At 41.0% G+C, this 15,936-nt stretch overlaps 1 protein-coding gene across 1 annotated transcript in view; it reads right to left on the bottom strand.

Moving 5' to 3' along the window:
• Nucleotides 1-9,547, bottom strand: part of SEMA3A (semaphorin 3A) — a 165,407-nt gene extending 155,860 nt beyond the window's left edge. Inside the window, exon 1 of the mRNA XM_059471669.1 lies at nucleotides 9,259-9,547. Within this exon, the coding sequence (XP_059327652.1) occupies nucleotides 9,259-9,370 (112 nt within the window). The 5' untranslated portion in view covers nucleotides 9,371-9,547. The remainder of the gene's footprint in view (nucleotides 1-9,258) is intronic.
• Between the last annotated feature and the right edge of the window lie 6,389 nt (nucleotides 9,548-15,936).

The following is a 15,936-nucleotide window of genomic DNA, read 5'->3' as shown; positions in this document are numbered from 1 at the left end:
TTTAAAGAATGATGAAACACACAAATTTGTAAAATGATGCAAGAAAAGGATGTAGAATATCCGGTAGTTTCCCATTACAGATGAGAAAAAAAAGTCTGAACAATTAGAATTAGAAATGTATGTAATTTTGGGTCTCAATACTACGAGCTGCAGAGAAAAGCAAAATTATCAACATATAATATTGTTGTCAATACTTTACTTCATCAAACTCCTTTAGAATGAGCTATTAAAAATTTCCTTCAATTTTAACAAATTCCTGAATCTTTTAATTTAAGAAGAAATCTCGCCAACTTGTTGCAGGTCAGTTTTTACGGCTAGAGAACAAACAACTAGGGATACACATTTGGAACAAAAATACAGACTGAGGTTTACCATACTGATAACCCAACAGCCAACACTCTGGAGTACTGTTTTGCTGATGCTCCTGACCTTGCGGAGAAGTGACAACTGGAGCTCTTTGAAAATGAAATCACACCTTCCTGAACAACTGAACATACACTTGATCTTGTTGGGTGGACTCTCGACACTTCTTGGAGGAGCAGAAATTCAGAATGAAGAGATTTCCTAACTCTGCAATTTGCAGGTACCTCTACATTTATGTTGTTGTCCACAAGGCCATCAGAGCAAGGAGTTTTGATAGAGTCATTCATCTGCTGTAGTAGAAGTGAATATGGGGAAAAACGCAATCTTGAAGATTAAGTTTTTTTTCCCAGATCCCCAGACATCATTTCTGCTGTCCCTTCTATCACTCAACAGGAGCTACATTTACCACATGGGCCTAGCAGGATGGAGATCTTGGAAAGGACCTCTTGTGGTGGAGGAGAGACAGAGCTGACCTACAGATACTACAGAGCAACACTAATCATTATTGATATGACCTTTTTGTGCTTTGAGAAAAAGAGCTTCCCTAGGAGTCAGAACTATTTCAGACTACACATTCATGCAAAAGTAATGAAGTTGCACTAGGAAATCCATGAAAAAATTGAAATATTAACACCCTAAAATCATCACTTCATCTTAAGGGACCTCATTCCGTGCCTTGGCCACACATGGGACCTGTGTCTAGCAAAGTAGAGTTATTGCCATTCCAGCATCAGCTGGAGATGAAAGCTGTGCCCTGCACTCTCTGCAGCTCTTTTGGATGTTTGTGAGCTGTATTTATCGCGCGATTCCTCTAGAAAAGGCCACCAACCCATCCCCCTTGAAAGGCAGCTCCAAATCCTTTAAATTATCTCACAGAGCTTTTTTGTGTCCTTTTCTCATACAAGGCTGGAATTTCAAAAGGAGCCAAGAGGGGCCGTCAGAACCAACATGAGCTTTGCTTCATTAGAGTGAGGAGTAAAGGAGAGCTTTCTTTTTCCTCCTTCCACAAGTCAGATGAAAGCAAATAACTACTTCATTCCTCAGATTGCTCCCTGTAAGATCCAACTTTGCATGAAAATATTTATAAGAGATGAGAATTTTATTTGACTGCTCGCTTCTAAAGTTTCTGCAACATCCAGCTGGAGAGATAAGCAGGCAGCCCAATAAATGTCAAACAACTTTAAAACATTAGAAGAATGGCAAAAACTTCTGACTTTACTGTGTTTGGCTATCAAACAGCAAAGGATGAAAACTAGATGTGACACAAAGTAGAGTAGTGCTCACACATTTCACAGATTGCTGTAGATATGTCTAGTTAAGGGGGATCTGCAATCCCCAAAGGGAGAAAAGAATCCCCCAAACTTTAAATCTATTCACAATTTTTAGAAATCAATAAATTAGGTTTCATCCCACTCTCACTACTGAAATTGTTCAGCTGAAAAAATGTAGACTCGGGGGTCAAGGCACCTGTCCTTTGAATTGCACATATACACACGGATTTTTATTCGCAAACCATGCTCTATGAAATTGAATCTTGAATATGTTTTTCTCTTTAAAGCACAGAAACATTCAGATGGTAATGGAGCTAGCCAGGGGACAGCTTATTGAAAGCTCTAAATGATTAAGCCATTAAATTAGTAAAGCTCTGTAGCCCCAGACAGTCACTTCCAGCATGTGTCACTGGATTTGGGATGAGCTTATTAAGGAGGTGAGACATGGGAAACAGGAGAAGTAAATTAGGTAATTGTTTTAAGAATGTGAAAAATGTAGCGGTGCTGTTTATTTCTTTCTACACCGCAAGTTTGGTGCAAATTTAGACAGAGTCACAGGTGACCTCAAGATCACAGATACTGAGTTCTTATGTATATTTAATCAGCTCAATTTTTACACTGCTTTAAATACTCATTTAGGCAAAAACAGCTTCTTAAATTAGGAAGATTTGGATCAGAATACAGCTTAAGTTCTTCCATAGCAGTTAATCAGTACCTTCTTTTGATACATTCCCAGAGAGAAAGAAACTAAATAAATGAACAGGAAGCGCAATTCCTGTTACTGTCAATGACAAGTGATGAGCACCCTTAAAGTCTCATTCAGTCTGTGCAGTCCAAGATTAGCTCTCTGGAGGAACCTCTCCTTCCCCTGAGAGTGAAAAGAGCCTGAAGTGGCTGACTGTGTCAGCGACAAAGAAAGAGAAAGACACCACAGAGAACCTCCTGTGGCGCGGGAGAAAGGTTACAAGACTCTTAAGATTTCTGATGCTCTCAACAGCTGTGGCCATCCTCTTCTCTCTTGTATATTCAGATGCTATCCCACTTGGAAAAAATAGGAAAAGTTCAAGTAAAAGTACTATCCCCACAGTTATTCTCACTATTCACAGCTGTTCCTGGAAGAGAGCAGCTAACCTATAGAAGGCCGCATGTGGGAGGACCGTGAACTTGCAGACATTTCTGAAGGGAGCTTTAATCCTGCAAGGGAAGGAATTTGCTGAATCGCCCACCAGCACAACAGCAGCAACAATTTTTACACATAACCTTAGTTAACAAGGGCACCATAACAGGTTACAGTACCTCCATTAAAAGTTTGACATAGAGCTCCCAGGGTCCACCCCACACATTTGCTTAAAAGTAAGTGTGTGGGAGCCTGAAAATAATTTTACCCTTTTTAGTTGTCAAACAACTGGAAAATGTCACAACCACTGACACTGCTTAGAAGGATTTGTTTGCTTCTCAGCCACTCAGGCACTGCCTCAGGTGAAGATGTGATTTTGCTTCAGATTGAACTGGGGTCAAGTCAGGCTCCAGCTGATGAAGAAAATGTTGAAAATACTGGAACAACTTTGTATTGCAGATGCTTCCATTGCAGTGTTCCAGGTATGCACATGAGGGAAAAGTCTGTGGGCCAGAGGAAGTAAATAAAGAAGATTCTCTAGCAGCAGCTGTGGGCATTACAGGCCATATGCACAATCAGTGATTAAGCAAAACCAAAACCATATTAAAAGGATCAGAGTATAGCAATGCATTAAATTAAAACTGAAAAACACTTCCAAGAAAAAAGCACGAGTTAAAAATACAAATCATTTCATGGTTTCTTTTCAGGTGGGAACTCCATGGAAATGCTTTCTGTGCATACAGAGTTGCCTGCAGGAGAGATTATAAAAAATAACCCATTTACATTGTAACAACCTGCTATGAGCGGCTTTCTCATTTTAAATACTGTTTTGCTAAATGTTATGGGATAAGTATACACCTGAATAAACCCTAAGCAAATAGGTAAGTACCTCAGTCCTGATCAAAAGCTTCAAGCACAGAAGTAAATTTTAAAGGCAGATTTCACATATCAGAAGATTCACTGAGCTCAGGGTAACTACGGATATTTAAATTCCCCACTAGGTCAGAGTTTTAAAGGTGCTGTTACCAACAATAGAAGTAAATGCTGTACACCTTGTCTGCAGCAAGAGTAGAGTTTCCATGGCTGTCAATGCAGCACCTTCCATGAATAATTCAGTCATTTGCAAACCATACAGTAAAAATAATTACAGAGAACTCCAGCTTCTCAGAAAAGTGAGGCTCTGTAATTCAGAAACCACTTTTTCCACTGGAATTAAATGGGAAAGTTGGAAATGCAAAATGAGAATGCTGGGCTAGGTTTTCACCCTCCTTGTTCCAATTACACTGCCAGTCTCAGGCCCTAATTAGCTAGCTGAAAATTTCCCTATATAGGCAAGATCTGAGCTTAGGCACTTCCTTCATCAGCTTTCCCCTCCTGTCAGCCTGTGAGCTGTCAGAGCCAGGCAGGGTAGTCCTACCATCTCCCTGAGAGCTCCCAGGTCTTGGAAAAACCCCAATCAACCAGTTGGTAGAAAGATCAATGTACAGATCTTCCCTGAAAGACTCATTATTTTGGGGCAAATAAAAAAAGCTGACGTGGCTGTGGATGCCTCTGGTACCTTTGCAGCCTCCTGCACTGACTGAACTGTGAGGTCTGAGAGCACTGGAGCTGTGCAGAAAGTTTGTCACAAATGGTGGAAGGTAGAGATGCAGATGTCCCTAATTTACTTTCCTTCACAGTCTTCTTCCTAAATCAGGGCTTTTCTCTCACTTTTAGGCATGTCAGAGAGGCTTTTCCCTCAGACAGTACTCTTACAAGATAGTTTAAGCAAAGGTTTCTAAGCAGACACCTTGAAATCTGAGACCAACTCCAATACTGGTCCCAGCTCAAGAGAAACAGGCTCCCTTGCCAGTATTTCTCTCCCCATTTCCTTCTCCCACTTTGTCCTGCTTTCCCAATATTTGCAGAGGTATTGAATTGTGAGTTATAAAGTTTGAAGGAAAGGAAAAACCACAATCAAACCCACTGGCAGGTCATCAGCTACAACCAGACTGGGTGAACAAACTACAGGCCAGGTATCATATTTACATTAGTTACATACAGGTAATTCAGTGTGGTGCCATTCCTCCCTCATCACCCCACGTGGGACAGATTGAAACAGACAGAAGTTTTGCCATTGCTTTCACTATGGCCAGGATTTCATCTGGATAAAAATCCATGCTATAAAATTGTAAATCAACTGCACATCAAGGATGGAGTAGTTGTCACTATCACTGCAACTTTAAACAAGACACTTACTTTTAATATGGCTTGAATTGAAGCCAGAGAGTAATAGAGCTAAATCTGTGCGCAATGCTTTTCTACTTACTTTTTCTGAAGTAATATGTATCCAATTGAGCAACAATAACAAAGGAGAACCACACATGTACTCTTGCAAAACATACTTACGGCATTTAGTAATTTTCAATAGACAAATAAGACGTGACAGATGGATTTGAGAAAGTTGGGTTGACAAGATTTACTCATGTGGAGGCAAAAAATCAGGGTTGCTTTATGAAAAAAATCTGGAAATCAAGGAATTGTTAATGGAAACTTTCATTGGGCTTATTTGTTTATATTTAAAGGGTACTTTAGCTGGTTCCATCTCTGTTATGTGCTGTTACCTCCCCATGCAGAGGACAGCAAAAGAAAATACAAAACAATAAATGATACAAGAAATCCATCTGGAGTTAAGGTTATATTTATTGTTTTAAACTTTGCACACTCAACTTGATCACCATCTTTCTGAGAACTCTGAGCTCAATAGGAGTTTCCTGAACAGAATCTGTGACCTGGTGACACAATATAGAGACTCAAAACCAACAACAGAATTGAAGTCAATGATATTAGAAAAAACACACCAAAAAAAAAAAAAAAAAAAAGGCAAGAACAAAGCCCCCTGCACTCTTTAAGGGAAGATTCTTTTTCTTTTGATACATCAACAATAACATTTCTTTTTACTCTACAATAAGGACACAAAGTCTTTGAAGGACACAAGAAGAGGAGGTGAGTGGTTGAAGAACTCAACTGAGCTTTCAGTTTTATGGCTGGTTTTACCACATTTAGGCTATGATCCAGCATACAGTGACTTCAATGAACTTTAGATCAGGCTTTTAATCATATTAATTCCTTTCAACTGAAATAAGGAGATGAGTATCATCTGAGCAAAACCTTTCCAATCCATGTACAAAGATGAAAATGCTTGGAAACTTTATAAAGTACAGGGCAAAACCCAGAAGCTACTGAACAGGAGCTTCACCTCACATTTCAGGTGGACAAGGATTTCCCTACTGCTCTCCTCAAATTTCCTTTCTTTCATATGGCAGCAGAATCCAGGTGATATAAACCAAGCACCCAGCACTCTGTTTCACAATAAACAGAAAGAATCTGTTCAGATCACAGATGTGGCCTTAACATATGCACTTAAACACTTTCTGTATCATTTCCCATCCAAACCATGCCCGTACGATGCTTCTAATCTTCTGCAAGACTGGGTGATAAGAAGTTAAGAGGAAGTAAGAACAGGAGTTCACCAAAACTTCTGTCCAGCAACCCGGGAAATGGCAGAGCTAATACCGGGCCTTTGAAAGCAAGTGACCATAGGAAATCAAGGTTGGCAGGGATTTAACCCTTCATGACTCATTTTGCTAACTTTTAAAGCAAATGCCTGAGCTTTTTAACCATGTTTGACATCTAATTAGTCGAGACAATGAAGAAGTTAAAATACATCCTTGATTTTCTTTTGAAATAAAGCACCAACAATTAGCTCCAAGGTATTTGTTCAGCCAAACAAGAAGCATACATCTTAAAAGAAAGCACAATGACGGTCACAGAAAAGTGAAGTCGCCTGTGTCGGTCTTTTCACCCTGCATGTTTGGGGGTTTTTTTTCAATATCATAAGTTTATTTTTCTCAACCACATCTCTTCATGGAGATGAGGAATGGGTAAGTAAGTGAGTAGCTTCTTTTTCTACTTGCAAGCAGTTTAAATAGAGATGAATCACTTGGTATCACCTAGTCACATGGTGGTGAAGTATATCCAGAGAGATAAGTATTAGCATGTGAGCTATTCTGTCAGTGCCTAAAAGACGTATTTTCAATACCCACAGCGCTCAAGGATGTTCCTACGCAAGGTGTTAACACTGATCCGTGCACTGAGCACTGTGCTGGAAGCAAAATTGCTCTGGAAAAGCACCAGCTGACAAGGCTTAGTCTTCCCTGAGTAATAATGATATCCCCATACCTGGGGATCAGTGCAGCAGCACTCTCCTATTGACCTGGCCAAGCACTTACACCAGTGCTTAACACTGAGCATGCAAGCAGCCCCATCTGATTTTCAGAGTTACACGTTTGAAGTCAAATATGTGACTCAAAGGCTACAGTGTGAATTCCTGTAAGTCTTCAGACTTCAACTTGCCTTGGATTAAGTACACATTTGCTGTCTTCACTAGATAGGAAACAGGGTTGCTTGCCATTTGAACACATTCTTGTTGCGCAATGACCCACCAAGTATGAAAGAGTTTTGATGTTCCACTCAGTTTCCTGTTTTGTTCATATATGACTGACCATACAGCAAAAATTGATATCTGATATTTTAAAAAATGAAAATGAGAATCTTTATCCCCACAAGAGCAGAACTGGAAAACAACCAATCGGCAAGTAGCAAAATATTTTTTAAAGTGTCCATTGATACAGCATCAGCGGGGTGGAAAAAAAAAACTAAGAGAAAAAAGAGACAAGAAAGAGAGAAATCCACTATCAGTCACATTTGGCATCTCTTTAAAATTAGTTTCTGTGCATTTAGCCAATATGAGCAGGGGTAGCAGACTTGAGCCATAGATAAACTTTAAAAGGTGAAAAAAAAACCCCAAAAATAAATAATTAGCCATTAAACCCCTTTACAGGATATTTTTACAGCATGTATGCTTCTGTGTACTCATCTGAGTTTCAACATGACTACAGAAGTTTGGAAGCAATTAAGAGTTTTTTAATGAGTTTTCTGACATGACATGTAGTTACTGTAGAAGCTTTCTTTAGACTCCATGACTCAAAAAAGCCAATTTTGTGTTAAACATAATTTTTTTTCTCATTAACAGACTCTGAACCCCTTAAACTGTTCTTTTCATTCATATATTTTCAAGTTTAAGTACACATAAATATGCACATATGTGTTCTTTAACAAAACCCGGCACATGCATTTATTTCACACAAAAGCATCCAAGTTTTGCAGGTGCTTAATTCTTTATTTCATCTGGAGTGTGAAATGACGCCTGCCCTGTATCAGAGAGGATCTTCCCCCCTCTCATTTGCAGCACGAGAAAGATGAAAAAAGAAGTAAAACGTATTTCTACTGGCAAGAGATGTACTGACACTATGCTGTAAACTGAGATTGACATCTATGACCAGGCATGCACACACACGTTCTCTTTTTCCCTCTGTAGGAGCAATGTGTCATTTTCCCTCTCTCCTTTCAGAACCGGAGCTGCAGCTCCTTCTCTCAGCCATCAATAATCTAAGAATTATGAGGAGGCAGCTCTTCAGAGAGATGTGTATGTACCTAGGTGTACAGCTCTCCGTTTAAAAAAAATACTCCACAGCTCTTACATTTTAAACTTCTTTCCCAGTTGTACATTCTCCAGATTTAATGAATTGTTCTGAAAATGTACTTGGAGTGGAACTATGCTGATAAAGAGAAGAGCCTGTCTACTTGACTGTTCTCCTTTAGTACTGGCACTATTATACAAAAGTTAATTACTGACAACTGCAGTGTGAGTGGCATTACACAATTTCAAACACAAACGTAATCTCACAGCTCTCTTTCTTCAGTTACACCTTCCCTGTGATCTCTAATGACACACATCAGACTACACCGAAAACAACCCTGGTTCAAATAAATCGCACTGCATTAAACATCCATAGGCAGCATTTTCTGGTGCCTAGCAGTCCTCTCCTCCTTTTCTGGACTGATCTGTTCCTTTCAGTTTATAGTTTCTTGGCAAACCCACCATCTACTGCTTATGTTAGGCATCTGATTGTCAGATTTGTACAAACTGAATATTCATGACTTGAAAATTAACCACTTCATGCCTAAAATATAAAATAAAACAAATATATATAAATCTTTATCCATTCCATGATGTTTAAAGCAGATCTGAAATTGTGGCTGCACTGCACGCTCAGCACGGGGGAGGTGAGCTGGGTGGCCAAACGCGACTCATCGTTTTGAAGAGTAAAGTCCGGTGAAATAGCACAAGACTGAAAAAATGCTCTAACAGGGATCAGCACGATCCGGAGTCCTCGTCTGCAATCGCAACTAACTCTTCTTTGTCTGGGTTTAAACTGCCTGGTACCGACCGCAGCACGGAGAGGCTTTTTAAGAAAATGTTTTCAGGAATTTCTTCTAATGTCAGTTTCCCCTTTGGAAGATAAGGGAAGAGCAGTGAGGAAGGTGAGGAGGGAGGGAGCGACGGGGCAAGGAGAAAAAGAGGTTCGGAGGAAAACCGAGAACGAGAGAGAACAACAGACTTACCTTTATACGACAATTTGAGCCTCGGCACATTATTCTTCACATGCTGGCAGTTGACTCTTCCCGCTAGTAATACTCCCAAGGAAAGCAAGGCAATCCCCCTGAGCCAGCCCATGCTGCAGCAGCCACCGGAGGGTCCCCGCCAGCCGCAGCCGTGGCGCTCCCCGTCCTGCCGGGCGCCGCCGGGGAACTTCAGGCAACCTGGGGAGCGGAGGTAACAGGTGATGGGGGTGGGCTCCGCTCCGCGCCCGCCGCGCCCCGCCGCCGCCGCCGCCGCCCCGGCCCCCCGCTCTCCTTCTGCTTCTTCTCCTCCGCCGCCGCCGCCGCCGGGGCAACTTGGAGCCCCTCTCACGCACACGCCGCGGGCCGGAAAGGGAGGCAGCCCCCGAGCGGCGTGCGGCGGGGGGGCGGCATGCTGCGGGCGGCGGCGGCGGCGCGGGCCGGGGGCAGGGGCCGGGCCGGGCCGGGCCGGGCCGGGCCGGGGCGGGCCCGCTGCGCTGCGCTCCCCGCGCAGGGCGGGCGGGTCCCGGCGGCGGGGGCGGCCCCGCGCTGCCCGCGCTCCCGGAGCGCCTGACAATGGATGCGAGCGCCGGCAGCGCGACCCCCCCGCGCTTCCCCGGCTGTCACAGCACATGCAAGGAGCGTAAAAAATAATAGGGGAGAAAAAAAAAAAAAAAAAAAAAAAAAAAAAAAGGAACACATCGCGGCAGAGATGAGAGAACAGAAACCTCCGCTCCGCCGCGCTTGGGGAAGGCACGGAGCTAGACATTTCACCAGCTGTTTCATGTCATTGTCCAGGTTGTTCGGTTTGGGTTTTGCTCGGTTTGGGTTATTTGGGGTTTGTTTGGTTGGTTGTTTGTTCGGGGTTTTGGGGTTTTTTTAAGCCGTTTTGCAGTTCTGATCAAAAGATGCACGTCCCACTTTAAAAACAACAACAGCACAACACAGCCCACGACGTTGCCACCCACTTAAATAACAGCTCCTGCCCATAGCGTAATCCTCTTCGGGTTGTTCCCAGTTAAAAACAAGTAACAAAATCTCCCATCAGCAGAACTTTACCACTGAAGCTTTTAAAGCCTTGTTAGGGAAGGTTGCTCTAACCTCCCTCCCTCCCAGCGCTACTCCGTCCGATTCAAGGAAAGAAATTCCTGGTAAAGCCCACTTCAACAATCAGTTCAAGACATGGACAGGTCTGCAGGGGCTCATAAATTACACAGGAGTATTCTCTAAAGTGTTCTTACAAGTTGAAAATGTTCCAAACCTTCCAATCTCTAGGATTGTGTGATTATTGTAATATATTTTTGTGCAATTAAACTAGATAAAGATTTTTTGTTTGTTTGTTTAGGCAGGAGGACACACAAAATTCCCAGAGGTCTTTAAGGAGGTGTAAATACAAACATATAAGCAAACTCAAGCTCTCCCCTCCCACATATCTGAGCAAACTCCCTTCTAGTCAGTGGTGGTTTATTAAAATCTCCATGCTGTGCTGAATATCAATGCAATGTGTATTTAGGATGTAATTTCTTACACAGATATGTACCCTGTTTTACATTCCTAATGCAGTATTGACAGAAACACTGGCAATCGACCTTTGTAAAACATTGGCATCATCAAAGTGTGATGACCCCTCTGTATTTCATTCTATGGTTTTCCAGAGCATGGGAGTGCTTTATGGTGACAGAGTCAATGGCATTTCAGTGGGAGTCTCTTCCTTCCTTTTACCACTATTTACTGTGGTTTAAAAACCAGTAATCCAGTCCCACTGATGGTGACCACATTACATGCTGAATCACACAAGCACAGCATCTCTCTTCTGTGTTCAGACCTAGCTGCTAAACCAGCATTTAGGAAATAGTTTCCAGTTTAGAAGTGAAGTTCATAGTTGAAAAAGCGGGTGTCAGTATAGTTCTAATTAAAATGTAAAGGCTTGTGCAGAACAAGGCTTGGTACTATGGTAAAACAAGGGCTAAAATTCTGTCATTGCTGCTTTCATTGCTTGATATTCACACACCAGTGGAAAAGAAGGGGCTTTTCCCCTCTCCTTTTTAACTAATTCTTCTGCTTCCTGAGCTTAATTCATTAATCCTGTGGCATTGTATCTGCCAGATTCAGCAATTCTATTGATCAGCAGCATTGTTAAGAAAAGAAAACAAAAAAATAATGTTGATTTTGGTCATTCCCACACTTGTTATCCTGAGCATTTTCATGCTCCAGGCAGTGGATTAGAGCTCCAAAATGACAAGAGACGCCTGTCTGTTTTCCATGGATTACTTGCTACAGACATTCACTCTGCAAAGGAATTCGTGTCACTTTGAGATTATTTGGAGAATTGGCCTAATGAATTATCCTTTTGTATTGAGCAAACAATTAGAAACAAGACACAAAAGATGCACCATATTCAGGGCTTTATAAAGCACATCATTTTACAATGATGTTGTTACACTCAATTTACTTCTAGTTGCATAAAGAAGGCACTGCTACTTCTTTTTATTCTTATAAGAAGATAACACAAAGCTAAAAACCTATCTTTCTCATGTAGAATGAAAGTGTAACACTCCAGACTATTTTACATCAATCAAATAAACAAACCATGTTTCTAGTCAATATATATTTTTTCCTAGAAAACATATGGATTGGATACAATGAACACTTGCTTATCCAAGATTGCATGTGAGAAATATAATACAGCATTATTTAAGGAGGGATGACAGAGACTTTTTACATCCTTCACGTGAGAGACCACTCACTTTTTGCCTTCCTCTGTGGGATACTACGGTCCAAAGACACAGAGAAGGGTAAACCCTGATCCTTCTGCTATTTAGCTCTAAGTAGTGCTAATCAGCCAGTCAGGAGAGCATATGCTACACCCCCTTATAAGGACAGGGGCAATGGCAGCACTTCAGTGGTGCTTGAGGAGGCTTTATATCTCACAGGCACCCATTGCCATATGGTGCTTCTGCCAAGGCAAAACTGGGCTCTGCTTGGAAGGAATGACTTGGCCAGCGCTCTCACAGCCAGTGCCAGAAACGTCAACTCTGGGAATTTAGGGTGGGCAACAACTCACTCTCAAATAACAATCTATTCACCTTTTTTCTTTGGTCTTTTTAAAGAGATCTCGCTGCTGAATTTAGAGCGAGGCAAAAAAGTAAAATCCAAACTTTCTCAGTTATTCAGATAAATACCCTTAGCCCCTGAGGAAATGAAGACCACCCTTATTAGCTTAATGAATTTTTCTATTATTGGGAAGCAAGTTCAAAAGGAATAACAGTTCTTCTGCATGTTTTTCCATATTTGTTGCAGATTTTATTTTCTGTAATGGTATTTATAAGACATTCTATATAGTGTTTTATGTTTAAATCCCACATAGGGCCTTGTGAGCTCTGTTTAACATTTCTGCTCTCATGCTGTGTTGCATTATGATTTGGAGGTTTTTTTATGCCACCTTCCAATATGTGCAGCAACTTCACATTGATAGATCTCACAAAAAGTTATACTTGGACGGTTCTGGGCTTTTACTGCTGACCATCCATGCAGAATTACTCTAACAATCACTTACAATTTGGCATCGTTTGGTGCTTCTCATTACTCAGAAATAGTGTTATTTGACTCATGATTACTTCAAACCTTGCTGCTTGCTGTGATTTTTATGCTTAGAAGCTCTTGAAAGCTTAACTGCTCTAAGAAAGTCGTTAGTGTGCTTTAGAAATGTACTTCTGTTTTCAGGATTGTTTCCTGTATTTTGGATGAGTCATTACTTGTTTGTATGGATGTGATCAGGTGCTTCTCAAAACTGCGCAGGAATTACCAGAATCTGGTTTTGACACTTGGTACTAATCCAGCAATCTTTGAGACAAAGATTTCTTGGACTGAGTGTGCAATTTCTGGCTAAAATCAGAGAAAAAAATCAAAACTTTTCATTCTGCATCTGATTGCTAAAAACTTCCTTAGAGAGCACAGTCATGCAGGAAATGTGAAATCTTCTCAGATACACTCCCTGCTATTTTTGTCTAGAGCAGGTGAATTGCTTGATAAGCAGAATGTTTACAGTTCTGCAAAGGGTCCCTTTGAAATTCTTCAGCTGTACATATAATGATTCTCTGAAAGTGCTTTCAAATAACTGAATCATTATTGGTCCAAAAGGAGTCTTAGTCTAGAAAACAATCTTAAGTGCATTTTTTCATTTGATGTGTGAAAGACTCAGAATGCAGTGTCACAACCTCATGACTTCAGAAGCAAAATCTCCTGTAAGGATATCCAGACATCATCTACCACATTTTACCCTTATGTCATCACAGGCTGCCACTCTGTCATGTGGGATGCTACAAACTATTGTGGGAACATACTGGAAACATGGTGAACAAGAATGTTTAGAAATTATCCTTCTGGGCATATGAAAGGGGTTGTTTTTCACACATTTTCAGTGCGTGCACCTGCTAATGGAGTGAAAAGAATAATCAGGTGGTGCTGTGGAAAAACAACAATGCAGAGGAGCTTTGGATGTTGGCCTCTCTCCTGAAGGAAATATGTCATGAAGCTCTAACTCTGAAGTTCAAGTCCTTTGCCTGTGTGAGACAGGAATCTAAACCTGGAATCTATTTGACATGAAGCTTAATGCTGACACAGTTGTTCTCTTTCTCTCATGGAAGAAAAAAAAACAAAAAAGGAGGAAACCTATAAAAGGCCTATACAGGGAAGAAAAATGCTTCTGATAACCAGACCTGCTAAACTGGATATCAGCTATTATTTTTACAGTGTTGATGATTATCACATTAGCTTGAGTGGTTATAAGTATCTGTTTCCACCTGTTTTTTAGGGGACTTAAAATTCTGTTGAGTGGCACTTTTTGAGTTCTGAAGAAATCACAGAGCCAAGTTAGTGAAAAATGCATCGGCAAAAAGAGATGTGCAGGTGTAGAGTTTAAAATTTTGTGAAACTTGGAGTTGCCAAAATCAGAGGCTTACATTTAGATCTGGAAATATTCTTACATTTGGAAGTCTAGACAGGTCTTTTCCCAGCTTTCCCTTGGGCAGTGTTGCATTTGGTAGCCTTATTCAAATCTCCTCAATCTATATAAATCCATAGCATTTCGTATTACTGGATGTGATTGGGTTGCTGACCACACCAGTCAGTGTCTGCATTCTCTCAATAACACTGCATCTTACCATCTTGTCACAATCAACTTTTCCTTCATTTCTCAGGACTAATGAGACTGTACTCTGTGTGATGCTAGTACTTTTGGCAGCATAACGGGATCTGTATCAGTATGATGTGTTTTATTCACAATGCATTCAGGTCTATTAAACACCTCATTAAATTCTTCAAAAATTTTCTTTGCATCCTGTTCTGTAGACAGGTTATATGCCTGTCTGAACAGCAACATTTTCAGATTGCTCTTCAAACCTAAACAAATCTTTTCTATTCCCTTGGCCTCTGCTGCCTGATGTTCATCTCAGACACAGATGTACAGCACCTGTGATATCCAGAGCCATGGTAAGAAACCCACCTTAAAGCTCAGTGCCAGACTTTAATAAGAGTTACAAAAAGTTTGTTTTCCCCAATTCCTGATATGGGTCAGTAGCTTCTGTTTTCAATGGATTAACTCCAGGGTACTCATGCAAATTGAACAAAACTTCCAAGTCTTTTAACTTCCAAGCACAGAGACTTCTGTCCCTCTAATTGCTTATGTTTATTGGCTGTTGGGCCTTCACTGAGGAAATACTGGACATATGTTTTTTTTACAGGAGATGAGGGAAATGCAAAGAAATATTTGATGTTCTAATTCATCAGAAAAAAAGCCAATTTAAGAAAAATCAAGGGGAAGGAAAAAGCGAAGGGAAAAACCAAAGAAACTGCAGCTTGTGGGGGAAGTCTAATCAAGCCGGAAGGTCTCCTCCCAAATGACCAGCTGCAGAATCATTTGTTTCTCTATCCCAACAGATTTAGTGGTTGTTGGGTCTCTGAAAAGTCAGATTGGAAACCAGTTCTCTCCTTTTCTCTACTAGTGGCTACAACTTGCAAGGTGTATTACACACAAATGCATTACACATTCAGCTATTTTGGCCTTCAAGTCCAGTTTTGGCTTTTATCGCTCACTTCTCTTCCCAAATTGGAACAACTGACAATACATAAAATATTTTCCGACGCAAAACCCAACAAACTGCTATGATCAGAAAAATAAGACATAAATAAGGTCAGGATTTTCTGCTTGTCTTTGAAAGTTGTCTTCTGTTCTGATTTGCATCTTTAGGCCCCTGTGTACCTTTCAAGGTCTGATCCTGAGGGATTTCCTCAAAGCCACACACTGAGACATTGACATGACAAGAAATTGATCCCGCATTTCTTGTGTACCATACCAACAGCCACATCCTTCCCTCTTCATTTGTCATAGTATGCAAGTCATTACTGTCAACCCTAAAAGTCCCTCCTTATCACTCCATGTACAGAAAATCCCCATTCTATTGTATCTGGGGTCCATCATGGCCAACCTTTTGGCCCTCTGTAATTTTGCTCACTTACATTTAGTGCCAACTGTGAAAGGCTTGAATGACACAACACTATCTTTTGTGCCACCCATTCATCACAGGTTTTTAAATAGTCCAGGTGAATCGCAGGAAACCACAAACTGCAACCGTATGCAGCATCTGCTAAGATCATAATTCTTTTCTGGACCTTTCTTCTATG

Source organism: Ammospiza nelsoni, chromosome 5 (genome assembly GCF_027579445.1).
Source record: "Ammospiza nelsoni isolate bAmmNel1 chromosome 5, bAmmNel1.pri, whole genome shotgun sequence".
In the NCBI taxonomy this organism is placed as follows: Eukaryota; Metazoa; Chordata; class Aves; order Passeriformes; family Passerellidae; genus Ammospiza; species Ammospiza nelsoni.
This window is presented reverse-complemented; position numbering and strand designations above follow the sequence as displayed.